We start from the raw sequence: 20,347 nt of genomic DNA on the forward strand, positions 1-20,347 counted from the left end.
ACTTCAGATTTTATTTTAATGTGCTAACATAAGGGACTAACATTTCAACGTTCAACTTTTTTTCATTTTTCAGTCCCTTATGTTGGCACATTAAATTAAATCTGAAGTTTAAACACCTGTGTTGGCCCCAGCTGTGGCGCAACTGGCTGGGGCACCTGCACCGTACGCCGGCGACCCGGGTTCGATTCCCGCCCCGTGGTCCTTTCCGGATCCCACCCCTGCTCTCTCTCCCATTCGCTTCCTGTCACTCTCCACTGTCACTATTATTAAAGGCATAAAAAGGCCAAAAAAATATACTTAAAAAAAAAAAAAAACACATCTGTGTTGCTCCGGTACAGTGTTGGGGAGTAACGGAATACATGTACTGGCGTTACGTTTTCAGAATACAAATTATGAGTAACTGTATTCTGATACAGTTACAAGTTAAATAGTTGGTATTTAGAATACAGTTACATTGTTGAAATCAATGGATTACATGACGATACTTATCTGTTTCATAAGTTTGTTCACTCTCTAAATAAATGAAGGCAACTCCATTTCCCAGAAGCTCCTGAAAGCTATGATGAAATTGTTTACGTGTTGATTTAGACCTAGGCTACAATAAAAACCAATCTCTAAAATAGGCACTGCATTCTAAGTTTTTTATTCTAACTTAAAATAGTTTTATAGATTATTATTTGTTCTAGATCTACATTTACGTAAGAATTATTTACATTTATGTAAGAATTATTCTTGCGAGTAGGCTAGGCCTAGCATATTTTAACGTGCGGTTTTTGATTGCCATTACACGATCACGTTCATTTTGAGAGCAGCTGATATACAGTATCAATCATATGTAGTGTTTACATTTACAGGTCATTTGTTCCACCTGTCATATGCGCCCCTTGTAGCCTACTTGGTTGATGCCATCGAAAAATCTCACAGGCACACCTTAATTAGACTGAGTAGGCCTACAGTTGAGACATGTGTACAGTTGAGACACCTTAAATATCTTGCTTGCACAGCAAGCCCAAGTTGTGATTTTTGCTATGCACATGCGTATTAGTGCCCTCTTTGATCATGGAAAATTTGAACGACACAAGTATCTCCCATCCAAGGATATCGGCAAATGTTTTTTTTCCAAAGTAAGAATTTCACTTCACCATGCACCTTCGACAATGAATAGCTCATTACACTTATGTTACTGTTAAACGTAACTGGTATCATTACAAACATTATTCTGTGTCCTAAAAACTGGCATATTTTATTGCATTGTGTCATGTAAGGTCGTTGCAAAATCTAGAGAAATGTGTGAGGTGGTCAGCGGGGGACAATTGAGACACACATTGGATCGATAATGTCTGGCTACGCCCTTAAAGTAGCCTATTTATTTGTTTATTTTAATTAGCCTAGTCGCCTGCTGTAGTTTTAATGGTCACCTTGCTATTTTAAAGTTGTATCAGGTAGCTTAGTTGACTTTACATTCTCCTATGTGGGCCTAACACTTCAGCCATTTGGAACAGAAGAACACACCAGAATAGGCCTGTTTAGTAGTAGCCCTAAGCAGGATTTGATGGCCGCATTCCTACACTTATAAAATGCAATTCACTGCGGAAGTAATCTAAGTATTCAGAATACATTACTCAGATTGAGTAACGGAATACGTTACAGATTACATTTTTGGGCATGTATTCTGTATTCTGTAACGGAATACGTTTTGAAAGTAACCCTCCCAACACTGCTCCGGTAAACTCCTCTCTTAGGTAGACATAAAACATTTGTTCAGTGAGTCGGACAGAACACACAGAAAACATTAATTTCAGACATATTACTCGTTATAACTTGTGACATGGAATAGCAGAAGGCAATAAGAGCACACTTGTGGTTTCACAGACAGAGGCTAGTATGGCATTTGATGGTGACATTTGGCTACGGCACTTTTCGGGAGGTTTGGGTAAGGGAGCTAAGATGAGAGGAAGAGCAATGATTACTTTTATAGATAGAGGAGGATGTGTGTACCCAGGGCATGCAATGTGATATTTCAGCTTGACACTTCTAAAGAAAAATAACAATAATCTATCTTGACAAACAAAATCGACACGCACGCACGCACATGCACACACACACACACACACACACACACTATCCAATCTATCTGTCTGTCTGTTGTTTGTCAGTGTGGTCTCTTTCTCAGAGTAACCACAGATTTCTCAGATTTGGTATTCAGGAAGTGACTCTGTATTGTCAGCATGGTTGTGTTTTTCCTCACAAAATGTGTTGCTGCCTGCACATCTGCCAGTTGTGGGGTGACAGTGACAGTGTGGGAAGAGAGGAGCCTCAGGCCTGAGGGTGAGGTCACCTGCATCGCCCCAGATAGCAGCTCTAGACTGGATGGCTTAGAGAGACAGAGAGAGACAGACAGATTCATCCCTGAATGTCTTTTAGATGAACACTTTTGGTCCATGGTGATTAAGTATAAGAGCATTACGTTTCATGGACCTCGTTTATAACAGTCTAATTTATGCCTCTGAAAGTATGAACGGGATAGATACTATTATAAAGAGAGTCAGCATTTCTCTCAGTAATGAGCGATATAAAATACAACATAACAAAGAAAGGAGGTTTAGAGGTCGTCACATTTACTATGTCCCTTCTCACAACAAGTGGAGCTATCCTGAGGGGCTATAAAAAAACAGAGTCAACATCCACCACTATGAAATACACAGTTGTTGGTAGCGGAGGTGAATAGAAGTTAAGCAGACATGCTCTAATTTCAGCACTAAGATACACCAAAAGGAAAACAAAGTGATGGCCATCTTCCACAGGAAAGGCCCACCCTTCAGGAGGATGTGTTGGAGTACACTGCTATTGTAAGTGGTGTGCGATATGGCCCCCAAAGTGAGTCACATTCATGGGGAGACACAATACAACCAAACCACAGAGGGTTTTATTGTCGATCCGAAATAGCTCATTCTTGCATTTCCTCTGTATTATTCACAGGCGTGCAAGTTAATGTTTTTATAAAGACACTTCTGTGGTTGAGCCTCTGGCAATACAGTCGACACTTAAATTACTAACCAACTTCATCATGAAGATGTGTTTTCTCTCATGAAGTGAGAGAGACCATGATGTTGTAATGACATTAATTTAACACTGCTTGTAAGTAAGTGAATATAATTTAAAATGCCCAGGAGGCAAAAAACATTATACATTATTCAAACACTATTCAAATGTATACATGTCTCAAAGACAAAATGGAGATACAGTTCTTAACCTCTACTCCAACAGGCTAATTTTGTTTCCGCTAAAAATTAGAAAGCAGAAAATGAAATGTACATTGTTTGGCATCATCTGAACATATGGATGTGTTCTAAATGTATGTACACATGAATTCTATAATCATCCTTGATGACAATAAAAAGAAGTACTGGGGAGACATGTGTGTTATCTGAAATGTAAGTTGAAACATAAGTTATTTTGGTGGTAAACTGATATTACAGTATATCGACTAAGATTTCATTTCAATGACACAAAATGAATTGTTGCCATAACTTATTTTGTAAAACAGGGTAGTTGTGCTGAATACCTATTGTGTCAGTACATTGTAGGATTTATTTAGAGCGTCCAGGGCCACTTCAAATGTTGTCCTTAAATATGTTCCTCTTGCTTTCTGTCATTCACATGATCATAGAGGATTGACATAGGACAGTGAAAGGTGCCCAATCATACAGCGGAATGCTCAAACAGGATCACCTGAGTCTGGCTATGACTGGAAGTCCTAGAGAGTCTCATCGACCCCACCCGCGAGTACACGTCCACGTCTGAGCACGCCCCCCAGGACAGGTGAGGGCTGGGCGGAGTGGTGTGGACGAACGGGAGGGGCTGAGCCGACAGTGGCCGCGGGGGGGACGGAGTTTCGTTCGGTCGGTGGAGAGGTCGAGGTAGGGATGGGTAAGGTATGGTGGGGACGGACCAGGCCCGCAGCACGGGCGAATCCGGCGGTGGTGGTGGCAGAGACTTGGTGGTAAGGTGGCGTGGGATGGGAGATGGCCGTGGTCGTGGTCGTACGGTGGGGGGAGGATCGGGTGGAGAAAGACCTGAGCTAGTGCAGGGGAGACACGGAGGAGGAGGAGGAGGAGGAGGAGGAGGAGGAGGATGATGATGAGGAGGAGGAGGAGGAGGAGGAGGAGGAGGGGGCTCCAAGTATGGAGGAGGCCAGTGCTGAGGTGGGGTAGACAGAGGTTGGGGAGGGGGTGGACCCAGCGGTGGCTTCAAGGAGTCTGTGGCAGGTGGTGCCGCCACATCTGGCCCAGGTGTGACGACCGTCGTCATGGCCACCGGGAATGCTTCAGGCAGGCCGGGCTCCTTTAGGTTGTACTGTGCGGAGCGGAAGAAGCCCCAGTACTCTAGCGCGTTCCCCGCCCGGGCCACCTTCAGTTTGTGGCGCAGCAGGAGTGCCCAGTAGAGCAGCGCCAGGATGACCACGGCAGCCAGCGTCATGAGGAGCACGGCCACCCCCACCTCCAGCGTCCAGCAGCGGGCCGGCAGGACAGAGGCCACACAGGGGGCCTGCGGAGATGGACCCAGAGGAGGGGAGAGCTGGCCCTGGCCTTGGCTCTGGCCCTGCGGTAAGCCCTCGTGTTCCACGATGTGACTGGTCAGCAAGTACACTCGCTGGGAGACGATCTCCAGAGCTCCAAAGGCCGTCACTTCTTCTGGCTGCATGATAGTTGAGAGCTGCAACACCTGGATGGCAACCTTTCTGTCCCAATGTCAGCAGGGTCTGCTTTTCCCAGGCACTAAGATGAAGAGGCTTTTTGACATGGTTGCTGGTAAGCTTCAAGAGATCCAAGACGAAAGAAGTGGATATCAGCAATCAACAACTCCCACAACTGCCTCAGGGGGAAATTGGATCAATGCACCGATTTCTTTAGCATTCCACTTGAGTTAAGGCAACCTGCTGGGAAATACAGGGAAGATTTTTTGGAAAATCCCCCTTTGATCGATCGTACACAATGTGGCTGGGAGTTTGACACAACAAAAAACAGGGGTAGCGCGGTTGTCTTGGATTCTTAAAAAAATAGAATCAGAAGTTGAACTGATGAATGAATTCCATTAAAGCAAATTACAAAAGTTAATACACTATCTGAAATCTTTTTCATTTTATTTTATCCTATGTACTGAATCCATGAAGATGTTTATACTGAAAAAATTGAAGACAAAATAGATACAATCTTATCCTAAGCAAATACTGATATTGTGAAGAGCTTAGAGCTTTGCTTTCTACATAACTTGAAACTGTGAAGACAACTGTGAACTGCAGAAAAGTAGCCTGAATATTTGTGTTTGCACATATATATAAATATATTTAAATACAGTCTTTTCTTGTAGGCATAAACTGACAAAGTAATATTTTGTACAGACATTGGATACTCACTTTATTTCCAGATTGATATACATCCAGAGTGGGTGTGAAGACTGTCAAGTGAGACAGTGACATTTCAAGGAAGAAACTGAGAATTCTCGTTGTGGTCGTAGGAAACCTGTGGGGAGAACAGGAAACAACTTCACTTCCTTGCTCACAACACCAGTCTGCGATTGGTCAGCCCAGGCCGTCGCCATGGATACAGGAAACTGGCGAAGGACATTAGTCAGAGTTGGAGTGGACACAGGGTTTGAGTCAGGGGGGGAGAGCTGGTGGTTCAGATCCATACAAACAAGCCCAGGCTGTAATTTGAGCGATTTGCATGACGGTGCCCGTTGCCCAACACTGAAACAAATTCATATTTACCAGGGACGTTGTTATGACACAGCCACAATGGTGAGGATGATTGCGAGGCCTCTTTGATGTACAGATCCACTGAGGTGGGGGTATCGTTTGGGGACTAAATAGAAATCTGCCATGAATACGGGGCTGTTGAGTGGAAAGTGAGAGGTCTGTGTGGTGAAATTTGATATGTAGCATGTGCTGTATAACTCAATTAAACTCAAGGCCGTGTCTTTTGTAACGTCTTGGCTCTACAACAAAAATATGTGCCTCCAAAGCCGACCGACCACAATCAAAAGCATGTCACAATGTGTGCCTTCTTACCCAGGAAATACGGAGCAGAGCAATAACCCCCCCCCCCCCCCCCCCCCCCCCATACACACATACACACACACACAGTACACACATACACACACACAGTGCACACATACACACACACAGTACTCTGGTATTCAGAGGATCAATAAAAGTCCATCTCCGAAAGGTCTACCCTGGCCTACACCTTTTCCACTTATCTGTCTAATAACGTTCCATTCGCACGAGGTAAGATGGCGAAACGGCAGAAAAAGAGGTTTTGAGATGGAGCCATATTAAAAAGATGGCTTATCGCGCCCGGCTGAGATGCTGAAGCGCAGCTGGCTGCGTCATGTGCACATCTCTGTTGTTCTCACCCACAACAATGAGCAGATACAAAACAATTTGCTTATAAAATTCAAGCAGCCTAGAAATATCCTACAGACATTAAAGAGCAAAAAAAAAATCATGTTTAGTCCCTGTGACTCGTGGCATATAAACACTATTGCAACAGATAATCCTTAAACTGTGCCTACTGGAAATGGGTCAAAATATCTCACAGTGACTGACTTGATTAGATACTTGAATCAATCAAATTAAATCCATCAATCAAACAATGAACCATGTGTCTGTCTATCTATGACATCTATCATCTCTTTTCTTCTGAAAACTGATTAGAGTGCAGATAGAGTCTCAGTGGAATGCTGCTTTTGCTTCCGATGTGGGGTGATGGGGAACTTCGTGGTTGAGCAAAGGTTACCTACAGTACACCTTATCACAATCAGTGTTCTGAGTAATGCTAAAGTATTCCAACTAAAATTAAAACACACACACACACATAAACAAACATCTAAACAAAAATAGTTCACTCACTCAATTCACTCAATCACTCACACAAACAATTTACAGATGAATGAAAAGTGGTATCTTTATAGACCAGAGCCGGACAGTAACATTTACTTGAGTACAGTACTTGAGTACAATTTTGAGGGATCTGTACTTTACTCGAGTATCATTTTTGGGGAGTACTCATGACTTTACTCAAGTACATTTGAGAGGCAAATATTGTACTCTTTACTCCACGACATTTCTATCCATAACCGTGAGTACCCATTACTACTTCTAAAAAAAAAAGGAAAAATAAAAATCTCAGAAACCCTCAATTTGTTGTTTCCCTCTCAAACGTGATTGGATTGTGCAGGCGCCACTGATTGGGACAGCCTATCAGCAATCACCTTCAGCTTTCCGCCAAAGTCAACTCCATGGTCAGATTTAGATAAGAGACGAAACCATGGACGAAACAATGGATGAAGACGCAGCAGGTCCATCCTGGGAATGTGCCAACCTGTGGCCCCACCTCGCCAGACTATTTACATTTTCTGAACAAGTTAATGATAGTTTTCGCTTCAAGTGTTTCAATTACAAAATAGTATTTTGTATTTGAAATACGTATTTTAAATACATGTATTAGAAATACTGCCCATCCCTGGCAACATGGTAAAAAGATGAAAATGACTTGATTTTACTTCCAATTCATTTTACATTCTCCAAGGTATTAACATTAACATTTTTCATAACTCCATGTAGGACGTTTCTGTACATAAATGTAAGCACTGTGGCAGTAGCCTAGTAATGCAATATTTAGAAAATGTAGGTTACTCTTGTACTCTTGATACTCAAGTACTTTTAAAAACAAGTACTTCAGTACTTTTACTTAAGTAGACATCTGACTGTTGTACTTTTACTTGTACTTGAGTAAAATTTAGCAAAGGTTATCTGTACTTTTACTCAAGTAATGAAGCTGTGTACTCTGTCCGCCTCTGGTATAGACATATAGAGGGTGAGCAAATTACAGAGCAATCAACAGAACCCGTGTAGGAGATCTATACAAAGCTGGAAATTGCCCAGCTTTCTCAGTGAAGAGAGCTGAGTCACTCCGTTCTGGCTGAAAGGAGCTTGCTCTTGGTTGGATGCTAAGTCAGGAAAAAAACGTATTCAGGCCTTGTACTTTTTGGAACATTTTATGTTTTTGTGTTTGTGTTTGTGCACTGTATGGGTGAAATAAAAAATATAAAATATTTTTCTGCAAGAGGCTTTGTGTGTGTGTGTCAGAAAGAGAAAGAGAGAGAGAGAGAGAGAGAGAGGTGGGGGGGGGGAGATTTCAGATATACAAAGAAGAGTTAACTTACTTGTGCTGTAGGTAGGGGGGTTTCTCACAGTGGTCAATCAACAACCAAACATATTTAACATCACCAAACATGACCCAGGATACAACAACAATGCACAGTTGGCTGGTGGCAGTCGGAAACGCAGCGCTTGTTGTACCCTGGGTCCATGACAACCCTTCTTCACAGGGCCACATGCACTGCCAGTAGCATGAATGCCCAACCAAAGGATCAAATGTAACCTGGGTTGTGTTGAACCTGTGCAGTTCAGCCCTGAACATGCCCAGACTCGGACCCGCGAACAGCAGCACCTCCGATCGGGAGTCGAGTGTGCTGACAATTGAGCTAAAAGCCCAGGCTGCTAGCTTTCATGTCAGCACTGCTTTTGAGGCGTCTGGGAGTGAGGTTTACTAACATTCCATTGCATCCGTTACACTAAGCAACAAAAACATCACCAACAGAGCAGTCTTTCTGAGCATCTCACTGGGGTTATCAAGCAGGCAACTTCCTTAATCTTGTTTAATTAGGCCCATGACACCTCCAGAAGGCTAAACAGTAGTCTCTGTCTCAGACCCATCCCCTCCACACTCATAATGGGTTGTCCAACAACAAATTCTTCTGTCATTTCTTTTCATTGATGAGGCCGTTTATGATCCTATCGGCAACATAAACAGACAAACCCTTGATGCGGGCACCCAAAATGCAACAAATTCTTTAGTCAAATCCTCTTTGCTGCTGTGGCCGTTTATGAACTGATCAGCAACATAACAAAACAAAAGAAGAGATGATGAAAAAAAGGCCTGATGTGGGCATCAACAAATATCAACAAATACCAACAAATTCTTCATGAATCCTCTTTGTTGCTGTGGCTGTTTATGATCTGATCAGCAACACAACTGGCAAAAAACACTAGCCCATTATGCGACTACCACTCCAGAAACACAGGGAAGTCAATTCAGGTTATAGCATGACCTCAAGGTGGGTACCTTGTGAGAGCCTCAGCCATAGCCATTGGATTGCTTTCTCAGTAGCCTCAGATAACACTGAGCTTATGTGAACTGCATATCAGCGACTGTTATTATTAATTAATTTAATTATGTTTTATTAATTTTTAATTAAATTATTTATTGTAGCTAAGTTATAAATATTCTTATTTACAGTTAGGAACACAATTATTAATACAGTATGCCTGGCAAATATTGATTTCATGTTGATTTTCTTTTTAACATTAGTTGTTCTGACTGATAATGACACTGCCACATGCCAAAAGGTTGTATGTAGTAGAAACATGGAATCAAAAAAGGTTTTGAAAAAAAATTATGAAAAATGGCGTGTCCAAACTGATTCATACCCTTTTTAGATAATCAATGGAAACATTTTGATTTGCCATTACAGCTCTCAAAATGGTTCTTATAATACCTATCAAGCCTCTCCGTGTCTCCACAATGATTGTAGACCGCATCTTTATAGCAGCAATCTGGGTTTTGAGGCAGGAACGATCCTTTGCCATTTGAAAATGCTTCTTTTTCTGATTTCATGTTTCTACAACATTGTCTTACAACCTTGTCATGTGGCAGTGTCATTCTGTGTACATCTTTTTTATGCTATGTAATACATGGAGAAACGTAGACTTATTCAAACCAGATCAGAAATTATATGTAGCTAAACATGACATGTATGTATGTATGGGGATCATAGGTGGTAAAGCAAAGAAATAACATGGATTTTAAAGCTTTGTCAATAGTGCTTCATTTGAAAAAAAAAATGTTTTTGCATGATCTCTGTTTCTTTGACGCTTGAGGAGTGTGGCAATTACCTTAAGTGGAGACTTGAAACTGGAAGACTGGCCTCCAGTTGCTCATTAACTGACACAAGACCTTTTTGTATCTCTTCGACTTTCACCATTGCTCTCTTATTTTCGGTGTCCACTTTTCTCTTTCCATCTCACTCTGCTGTTCTTGTTTCGTCTTTCTTTTATTTACATTTACATTTAGGCTATTCAGTTAGCAGACACTTTTATCCAAAGCGACTTATTCTCTGTCTCCTTTCTCTTGCTTTCTCTCAATTCTGCTCTCTCTCTCTCTCTCTCTCTCTCATGTCTGTCTGTCTGTCTCGCACTTTCAATAGATTGCCTGTCTCTATCTTTGTCATATCTCTGTCTTTGTTTTCTGATATATCAAGACCCACAGAACACTCCAGTCTAGTACCAGTCTCAAGATCTGACCTGACAAGGCTATAATATTCAGCACACACACACACACACACACACACACACACACACACACACACACACACACACACGCACGCACACACACACACACAATCATATTTGTGTTGTGTGTAGTGTCACAATCAACCCCACCCCAAATCACCAAAACATGTGCACACACAGACATCACACACACACTTGCCTGATGTCACATTCCTTTCATCTCCCCTTCACCAGTGTGATACAATAATTGAAGAATCAGACTGGTCTCAAAAGCTACCATACCCCTTGTTATAGCCTATACAGATGAAGTGTGCATAGGGCCCTACTGCTATGCCATGGCACAGAGAAACTGATAACAAAAGGGAGCCAAAACAAATAAGCTCTAATATCCTGGAAGGAAATGTCCTGTGTTTTAATGCATTATTAATGACTTGCTAACTATTTGAGGAGCAATCGATTAGATATTCTTCTGTGGGTCACTGACTTGGGAGGCAGGTTTGAGATTTGCGCATTTTGAAATGTGATTTATATGGAACTTTTTCCATATAATAGCTTTCTCTCCATCACTGACAAAATAAATATTTTTTCTGCTGATGCGAGTAGTTAGATATCCTCAGTTCGAAAATAAATCACAGACAAAGTCATTAAACAAAAATATAATATAAAGGTTATTGTGCTCTCAAAAAAAACAACTCACATGATTAAATAAAAGGCACAAAAGTGATTTCGCTGCACATCTGTAATATTATGGCTCAAGATCACCGCTCTGAGATCACGCGGAGGAGCTGAGAAGATCCTTTTAAAACTTTCCTTCCCATAGGAGTAAAATACATTTTGCTATGCGGTAATTGAAGTTAGCTGTCAGAGATTAATGTTCTGTCTGAGAGCCACTGCAGGGCTTGTTATTGGGGATCTCCTCTCTGGAACGGTGGAACTTTCAAATTCTGTACTCATACTCACTCATCAGGCTGGCGCACAGCACCTGACAGCAGGTGACATGACTGTGAAATCATCCCGCCTATGTGGACGTGTTAGTGCGTGCATGTGTGTATGTCTCTGTGTGTGTGTCTCTGTGTGTGTGTGTGTGTGTGTATGTGTGTGTGTGTGTGTGTGTGTGTGTGTGTGTGTGTGTGTGTGTGTGTGTGTGTATGTATATGTGTATGTGGGCATGTTTGTGTGTGTGTGTGTGTATGTGTGTGTTTGTGTGTGTCTCTCTCTCTCTCTCTCTCTGTGTATGTGTGTGCGTGCGTGTGTGTGTTTGTGTGTATGTATGTGAGAGAGAGTATGTGCGTGTTTGTGTGTGTGTGTGTGTGTGTGTGTGTGTGTGTGTGTGTGTGTGAGAGAGAGTGAGAGAGTATGTGCGTGTTTGTGTGTGTGTGTGTGTGTGTGTGTGTGTCTGTGTGTGCGTGTGTGTGTGTGAGAGAGTGAGAGAGTATGTGTGTGTGAGTGTGCGTGTGTGTATGAAAGAGAGAGAGGGGAAAGGAAAATGAACAGAAGAGACAGAGAGAGATAGAGAAGGGAGGAGAAATAGGGCCAAAAATCTCTAAACCACAATAAAAATTTCAGCCCTCAACTCACAGCTCATTCTCTGGCATGTAAGCACTGTAATTATTCTCTCTGATTAGTTCCTTCTGTTCCTCGCCGCTGTCTTTCACGTATTTGCTAAAGTTCAAAATTCAAAATTACCAATAATGTTCAATGACATTAATTATGCTGTAGCTGACATCACCTGTCAGAAGTAATTAGTTTATAATTATTGAATGTATAATTCAGAGATAATTCAGATATGGATGAGGTTTACAGAGTTGGAACTTGTTCTTGTCTGCACAACCACCGCAAAGGGAATTAACACAAGCTAATCAAAACTCATGGAAATATTCACATCCATCAGTGAAAAGGGACTGAACCAAAGAACCAAACTAATCAGGCATTTCACATACAGAGTCACTGACAAAGAGAACCCTCAGCCCACACTCACAGCAATGCGTACGTGTACACATGGGAGCGTGGGCTGATCCAATTAGATTCTTCCATACACTTGCACTGCCACATGTTTATTCAGTACATTGTACCCTTCGTTTGCCTGATGAGAATGTGTGAGAAGTGTGCGCACGCCGACGGTATGTGTTTGTCCCGACACAAGCATATGGTGTGGTGAGAATGTGTTGGAGACTCTGAAAGTGAGATGGGTGACAGACTGTGGCTCCCCTATCAGGTTCCATCACAGTTCTCTGTACACACATTTGGAACACGTTTTTGGGGGGGGGGGGGGCAGTTTTTTTTCTGTCCTCTCCCCCATCTGAGTTTTTTGGGCGTGAGAGAGGGTGGCGGAGGGTTTCTCTGTAGTCCTGCTCTCGAAAGCTTGCGGGCCCCTGGTAGTCAGTTGTCAGATCATCTGCTTTCATGGAGTCTGACAGTGCAAGGTCATCCGACGATCACCCTTGGCCAGGGCTCACCCGAGGCCTGCTGCTGTCTAGAGCCATCTCCTCGCACAGACATTGACTGCTCACTGGAAAAGGATGAGCCTTGCCACACCACACACACACACACACACACACACACACACACACACACACACACACACACACACACACACACACACACACACCACCAGCACATATGACATACACGCACCACGCCACAACAAAGGCATGCACACACACGCACACAACCACACCCACACACACACACATGCACACACACACACATGTACAAACATAGACACCTCCCCTCCACTTCTATGAATATGGAGACCCAGGAACCGTCTCTTCATCCTACGTAACTTCCCCATCCCATTTGGTCAAGAGAAACCTTAACTGGAACCCTGAACAAAAGATGCATTCAGTATGAAAGCAATAGCACACACTCCTGCAAATGCTGCATGAAATTGGATGCTCAGGCCGTCAGAGCATGACGATGCACAAATCATGCAGCCTTGGCATAACAGTACTCACGCACACTCAAATACATCACTACACACTCTAATAACTTTGCCACAAAAAGGCAAATTCTCTCTATATCTACCTATCTATCTATTTATCTCCTTCACAAATACATTGTTACACACTAATAATCTTGCTACAAAAACACAGAAAGAGAGTGATAGCAAGAGACAGAGAGAGGCTCAAAATACGTAATTCTTTAGAGCTTATTTAAACAAAAATGCAGTCTGGCATTCACATGAATACAAAATTCACAGAATCATTCAATCAGATTTAACTTGTATTTTCTCTCTTTGTAACATGTATTTTGCAGCTCAAATTGTCTATGTATGTGTACGTACTCACTTTTGCTGACCCACTATGCATAGCTCACAAAAATTCCATCTCAAACCTGTTTTCACAATATTGGGTTCAACAGGTCAAAGTCTATTATTATGCACTTGCACAGCAGGGTCATATACGTTTTGTCAATTTTTTTGACCCTGGGACTTTCAGTGCATATGAAACTTGGTGAGCATGGTAGGTCCACTAGCCTGATAAGCAAAAGAAGCTTTTGGTACCCAGGGTCCACTCAACCTCCCCAACTGACATTTTTCACTATCTCAAGACATGCATGTGCCAACAAAGCTTACAAAATTTGAATGTTGCTGAATCCCCACCACAGTCTTTGCATTCACACAGAACTTTGAGCAGCATGACACAATGCAGGCATGGCGGAGCAGAGTTGTATGTCTTGGAGCAGAGATGGGAGGATCTTTATTTGTGAGTGGCATAATGGGTTGTTAAACTTGTCATGGTGTATCAGTGCATTAACAAGGGCTCCACAAACTGGCTAGCCTTTCTTTTGTCTCAGGATGCACCAAGATTGGATAGGATAGGACAGGATGTGTTTTCTGTGCCAGATAGGCTAGTGAAATATATGTAAAACTATATTGTTGTTCTCTCTCTCCCACACACATTTACACATGCACACGTAAACATGCACACACACACACACACACACACACACACACGCACACGCACACGCACACGCACATGCACGCGCACACAGAAACACAGACACATTGACAGTGCCAACAAATGTGTACAGAGACACACACAAATACACACAGACAAACATTCTACAAGCACACACACAAACATTTTATCAGTATCCTTTTTCTTTTCCTTTCTCTGTCTTCTGGAAGCAGTGGACACAACTTTGTAAGGACACGAAAAAAAAAAAATCACACAGTCACGCAGACACACACACAGACACACAGGCATGTACACACTTGCTGGACTTGGGAGGCATGATGTACAGTTTACAAGGAGGTGCAGGAGTAGGGCATGAAAAGAACATTGCTTCATTTTCTTTGTGTGGCAGGTAGCAACTAGCCTGGCTGAACCCAGACGGACCTGTTAGCCCATTCAAATTTGCTAACAGGTCCATCTGGGTTCACCCAGGCTAGGGAGCAACACCATGCAGCACCATGTACCGCTATGTTGTGCATCTAGCCCATATTAATACATCAAATCCCCCATGAGGAGCAATGAAATTCTACTGCAGTAATGACTGCCATTAGAGAACATTATATTATTAATATTATGCAAAGATTGGGATTTGGGACATGAATAGCTTCACCAAAATATGTTACAGCAATAAGTTTCAACATTTGCATCAAACGAAGGCAAAATACAAAACAATATCCCTGTCTTAGTATGCAGATACTTGACTTCAAACTATCAAACTTCAAACTTCAACTCTGACAATACAGAGTTTGTGCTCTATCAGTAGGAATTAAGACACACATACACACACACACACACACACACACAGTTAAGTTGTTGGCTGACTATGACACTACAGTATAAAGCACACAGGTTAAGTTGTTGGCGGTGTTCCTGTGATTTGCTGTTTTGCACTCTGTCTTTTAATCATTCTGTTATGTCTTTTAACTATTACTTTTTAAACACTTTTAAACTATTGCCCTTTTATGATTTGATATTACCTTGTGTGTTTATGTTAACTATTCTTTGAATATTGCACTCCTATGCTTTTATTTGTTATTACTGTTTGCTTTTGTTTATGTAGAGCACATTGAATGACCTCTGTGTATGAAATAAATAAATAAACTTGACTTGACTTGAAATTAGAAAGATCACAGATGAAATCTGGTTGAAATCCTTTTGCTTTAAGTCACTGTGCATGACCCAAAAGTAACTGACATAGTAATGCACAGGAATTACTGTACTTTCCTTTCCCTATGTACACAGAATGAATGAATGAATGAATGAATGAATGAATGAAAAGGAAATGCTTGTATGAGTGCATGTGCAAATATTTCTACATAGCTAGCCACAGTGTGTGTTGTGATTGTGTCTACAATTAGATGCCTGTCTCCTGTGATTGATGTCCCATGAGGAGACTGGCGTGGCGTCCTCAGTGACGGCTCCTTCCCCACCCTCTCATCACCTGTTCATGCATATTCATCTCATCAGCCAGAAAAGATAAACTCTCCACACGCTCCCTCTCAGATCAGAGAATGATCAAAAAAAGATATCAGAGTGAAAGCATTTCAGAGACAAAGAGAGAATAGAGAGACAGTAAACGCACACAAGTATCCTTACGTGGTCACTTCAAATTCTTCCCAATCGCTAAGAATACAGGGCAAAAATGGTGTGAGAAGATTTCATCTGATGTGATAGTACATCTTCTTGGACAGGCACCGTATTGAGAATGTCAGAAATGGAGCCCACACTATCTCATTATTGAACTACGTACGTATGATTTGTGTCAGATGTTATTACAGCTGTCTCAAGTATTCCGCTCCCTGACTTATGACCTCTTGTTCCTTCAGTCTTTTAAGTGAAAATGGACAGGTCATGTATATTGTAAATTATGGGGTCATTTAGTGAGATTTATTAGGTTTATTAGTAAGCTGGTGAAGCGACATTCATGAAACTCTTATTTCCGGAGTGAGGTTTTATTGCATGACATATCTGAATCAATACCTTTTACCGCAATGTCGCATATGAGCTCTTTCCAATATTACCAACTGCCATAACCTGAGGGCAAGGAATACGGATGCTGAGGCCAGTCTCATCAGAATCCTGTCGTGTCACAGGTATTTAGAGCCTCGCTAACTGAAAGCAATGCTTATAAATCCATTTAATAAACTCCTTAAAGCCAAGTGTAATTGCACATTTTTTTTTATTTTGTTCACATTTTATAGAGAAAAATTACTTTGAGCCACCATATATTTTAGGGAACTTTCCGCACACATACATTAGGGTGCCAGTGATAAAGTATCCTTGAGATAGAACGAAATTATTTGCTTAGTCTTTAACAATGCAAGATCAATAAGTCTTTGAACATGTGTGTCAAAAGCCACAATTGAAGTCACAGATCAATCAGAAAATGTCAGGGGAATAAAGCTAGCTTTCAGAAAAGAAAGTATTCAGAACTTGCTCTCTTGCTGTTTTTTTTTACTGTATGAAGGCACAAAGTTTCAAACTTTTTTTCTTTGTCTCTACCATATTTTCATCAAGATATCTTTGAAATAGTTACTAGGTTCCATGATATATTTACTTGCCTAGCCAGCATCATTGGCTTATTAGTGTTCAGATTAGATAAACACCCAACCTCTTATCAGCATTCTATAAGTTGTTGTTTTGCCGCATTAAAAACGTTTGATCTTAGAGGATTTTGTACAATCCTTCACTGTGGTAGAAGCCAGAAGGAGGATACGTGTTCACATCTGTAGAGCTCAGAAAATAGTTGATGGTTGACACATATGACACACTCTCTCTCTCTCTCTCTCTCTCTCTCTCTCTCTCTGTCTCTGTCTCTGTCTCTCTCTCTCTCTCTCTCTCTCTCTCTCACTCACTCATACAATTCCGTATTTCTCCACAACAGATTACTGTCTTGCGGTGTGCTCCAATACAATACTAATCTTTATTCCTTGAAAGGAGACTAGCGCATGAGATGTCATTGGAGAGCAGAGAACAGAGAAAAGAAACCAACCAACAGAGAGTCAACAAGATGCTGCATGAGGGAGTGCAAGGAGAGGGACTCAGGACTTACAGGCAAAGACCTGTGCATTTTAAAGAGGCATCTCTTGCCTCATTCATCACCCACTTTTTGTGTATGACAAGTCTAAAGACATTAAAGCTTATGTCTTTATATACAGGGAGAAAAGCAGTAGGAAAGAGTGAAAGTACACACCTCTCCAAGCTCACTTTGAGTGAATCGATGTAAAGGATTGAAACTTGGGCATGCTGGGATGGGTAAGCTGATAAGATTTCGATTTGGGCGCAAGAGAGCCCGGACAAGCCCCCAACTGTTCATCATCTGAAGGCTGTTGGTAAAAATATTAGATACTAAAGTGAAATATGAGATCCAGTCACGAAAAAGTACAAATCAAGATGCAAGGTTTATTAGGCTGTATACAGGAGAGAGGCACACCCGTAGCACAGCGTACTCCAGAATATGCGTCTCTGACTTGACACAGAATCATCCAGGGTTTAAGTACCCGACAGTAAGAAATAGATAATCATACAGTGACTGTGGCAACGCCAGGAGACATTCAGTCTACCTTAATCAATGACGAAAATGACTGTTGACGCAGAATAGACAACAGCAAGTGATATCCACTCTGGCGCCTTACATTATCATGTTTAAAAGAACAGTACAGATATCACACAGGGTCATGATGCAGACGTAGAATCATACTTTTAGTGTCAAAGTGACCCACTAGTGAGAAATGCAGAACATTAAACCACATACTGAATATTGGGCCCAATGCTGCACATTAAACCAACATATTAAAGTATTGGACATAATGTTCAATTCCATTTTCTCTCAAGGCTTTTACAATGGGGTTAGTGTGTACAATTCTAAACCCTGTCCCTCCCTTTATGACATGACAAGTGTGTAAGTGGGATAAACCATGTGTGAATGCAGATATACCACCCAGCATGACAGATCCTCAGAGAGTGACCTCCTATGTAGTGCTAAGAGAATAGTCATGTAATAGAATAAATAACCCAGCAGTTTAATCATTGAAATGAACTGAAACTCATAAATTCCACACTCAACAAAACTTGTATCAACCTATTGAAGGGTCGTCAGGACTCTGTTATTAATGGTTATTGATTTGGTAGCTGCGTGGTGATGTGGCACCTCTAAGTACCGTAAATGATTCTTGGATGTCTTGGATGTTGGATTTGTTTCATTTCGATTTTTCAACGTGATTTTTCTCTGATCCTTAACTAGCATTTGCTTTTAGCACGAGGAATTGGCCTAATTGCACACCAGGAATTTGCCTATTGCACACAAGGCTGGTCTACACATTTTCTCACAAGATATGCCAAACTCCCACATAATCGTTTTTAAAGCACAAACTCTGTCCTCTGACACAAGAGACCCACTCCTTCAGCACTACTGCCCAGCGGTTCAGCTGAGAGGCTTCTGAGCCTTTTGAAATGTCATTAGGATTATACATAGACATGCATTCGACATTTTGTTTCAAGATTATTTGTCCTTGTTGCAAATTAAAATGTTAACATTCTCGTGGCAATATTGGGACGTGAAATTCTCCCATTTTGTTGGAAATGCTACTTGCACATTCCCCTTAATCAGTTCCTCACTTCACAATTCTTTGTTTGCATCTGAATTTTCTTCATATAGTCTTGTTTTTGTGTGCACGCATATCTCTGCCCCCCTTTCACTCTCAAGCTTTCAGCCAATATTACCCACAAACAAAACAGGATAAAATTGATAACAATGAGAAACTGGAGGGTTGCAGTCATTCAGCCCAGGATGACATATTACCAGGATGTGCCTGTGTGTGGGATGCAAGCACACAGCTAAATCATTACCAATGTTAGACTGGGCACTAACAGACAGACAGCAGGATGGGTGACAAACAAACTGGTTCACAACAGAGGGCTGGCTTTGATTCATTTGCGGGAAAGCAACAGATTGCATATGACGAGAGGGTGTTGGCCATGCATTTCTTTGCTCTGTTGGTCATGGGAGATTGAATTTGCCACTCATTGGAAGGGGATGGTACACGCATTAACAATGTTTAATGAGGAACCGCCTAGGAGGCCAGGGACCCATGTGACCCATAACCATAAAAGTCAGTGCATTATTCATTTGAGGGTATACACAAATAGCAGACTCTTGCCACAGCCACAGAAAATCTCAAGTGAAAAGGCCTCACTTAACTGAAAAGGCCTCACAAAATGGGCATTTTGCTGTGGCATGAGAAGACCACAAACACTTACCCTGAGATGCTAAGAACTGACATGTGTACCATGGTTGACAATGTGTTCACACTGGGCTAACATGACTGCCTTCCAGATAGACTATGTCAGAGTATGTAAAATATATATGCCATTTTATGGTGACATGACTGCCTTTGACACAGACTATGTAATGGCATGTAGACGTTTAACCACTAATATGTTTAAGATTAGGATTTAGAGACTTTGGATGCAAGTTGGTGTTTTTAATCATGCCTGCCTTCATCTATGTCTGCAGTACCCCATCTGTACGCTCAAAAGAACATTCAAGGGTGCCTAAGGAACAAACTTGACAGGAGAACTGAAACTGCTCCTCACCTGGCTTATCATGGATTAAAATACCAATATGAAGATGTGTACATGATGTACGGGAAACAGGGTATCTGATCAGACTTACAACCACTGTCTGGTTTCAGTAGAAACGATGAAGACATTGTTTGGCAGAATTATCTTTCAGTTGCATCGGATCAACTCGTTTTTTGTTGTCTGCTGCTTTGACAAATCAATAAAACAATTACTGAAACTCAGCTTGAACATTGTTTATTATGTTTAGATTACTTTTTCCTTTTTTTTCCTTTACTGGATTGAGCTACCTCTTTCGGTAACAACAATGTCCACCAACATGGCAATCAAGTGTAGGTTTTTCATCTTGTTATCTTCATGACTAAATTTGAACAAGGGAAACAGCCTATACAAC

General features: G+C 41.6%; 1 protein-coding gene across 4 annotated transcripts; it reads right to left on the minus strand.

Moving 5' to 3' along the window:
• Nucleotides 1–2,597: 2,597 nt before the first annotated feature.
• LOC121680139 (extensin) lies at nucleotides 2,598–5,511 on the minus strand. 4 transcript variants are annotated; one of them, XM_042059346.1, is made up of 2 exons: nucleotides 5,417–5,511; nucleotides 2,598–4,939 (listed from the first exon to the last, which is right to left on the minus strand). In XM_042059346.1, exon 2 carries the CDS (start codon nucleotides 4,702–4,704, stop codon nucleotides 3,703–3,705), a length of 1,002 nt encoding a protein of 333 aa, XP_041915280.1. In that variant the 5' UTR covers nucleotides 4,705–4,939; nucleotides 5,417–5,511; the 3' UTR covers nucleotides 2,598–3,702. The 4 variants fall into 4 exon arrangements, with proteins under 4 accessions (XP_041915280.1, XP_041915282.1, XP_041915283.1 ...); XM_042059348.1 differs by having other exon boundaries at nucleotides 2,598–4,936; nucleotides 5,417–5,498; XM_042059349.1 differs by having other exon boundaries at nucleotides 2,598–4,816; nucleotides 5,417–5,478.
• Between the last annotated feature and the right edge of the window lie 14,836 nt (nucleotides 5,512–20,347).

This window comes from Alosa sapidissima, chromosome 13 (assembly GCF_018492685.1).
Source record: "Alosa sapidissima isolate fAloSap1 chromosome 13, fAloSap1.pri, whole genome shotgun sequence".
Classification (NCBI taxonomy): domain Eukaryota; kingdom Metazoa; phylum Chordata; class Actinopteri; order Clupeiformes; family Clupeidae; genus Alosa; species Alosa sapidissima.

Excerpts from the sequence above, each read along its gene's own strand:
- LOC121680139 (XM_042059346.1), bottom strand. The coding sequence starts at position 4,704 with ATGCAGCCAGAAGAAGTGACGGCCTTTGGAGCTCTGGAGATCGTCTCC.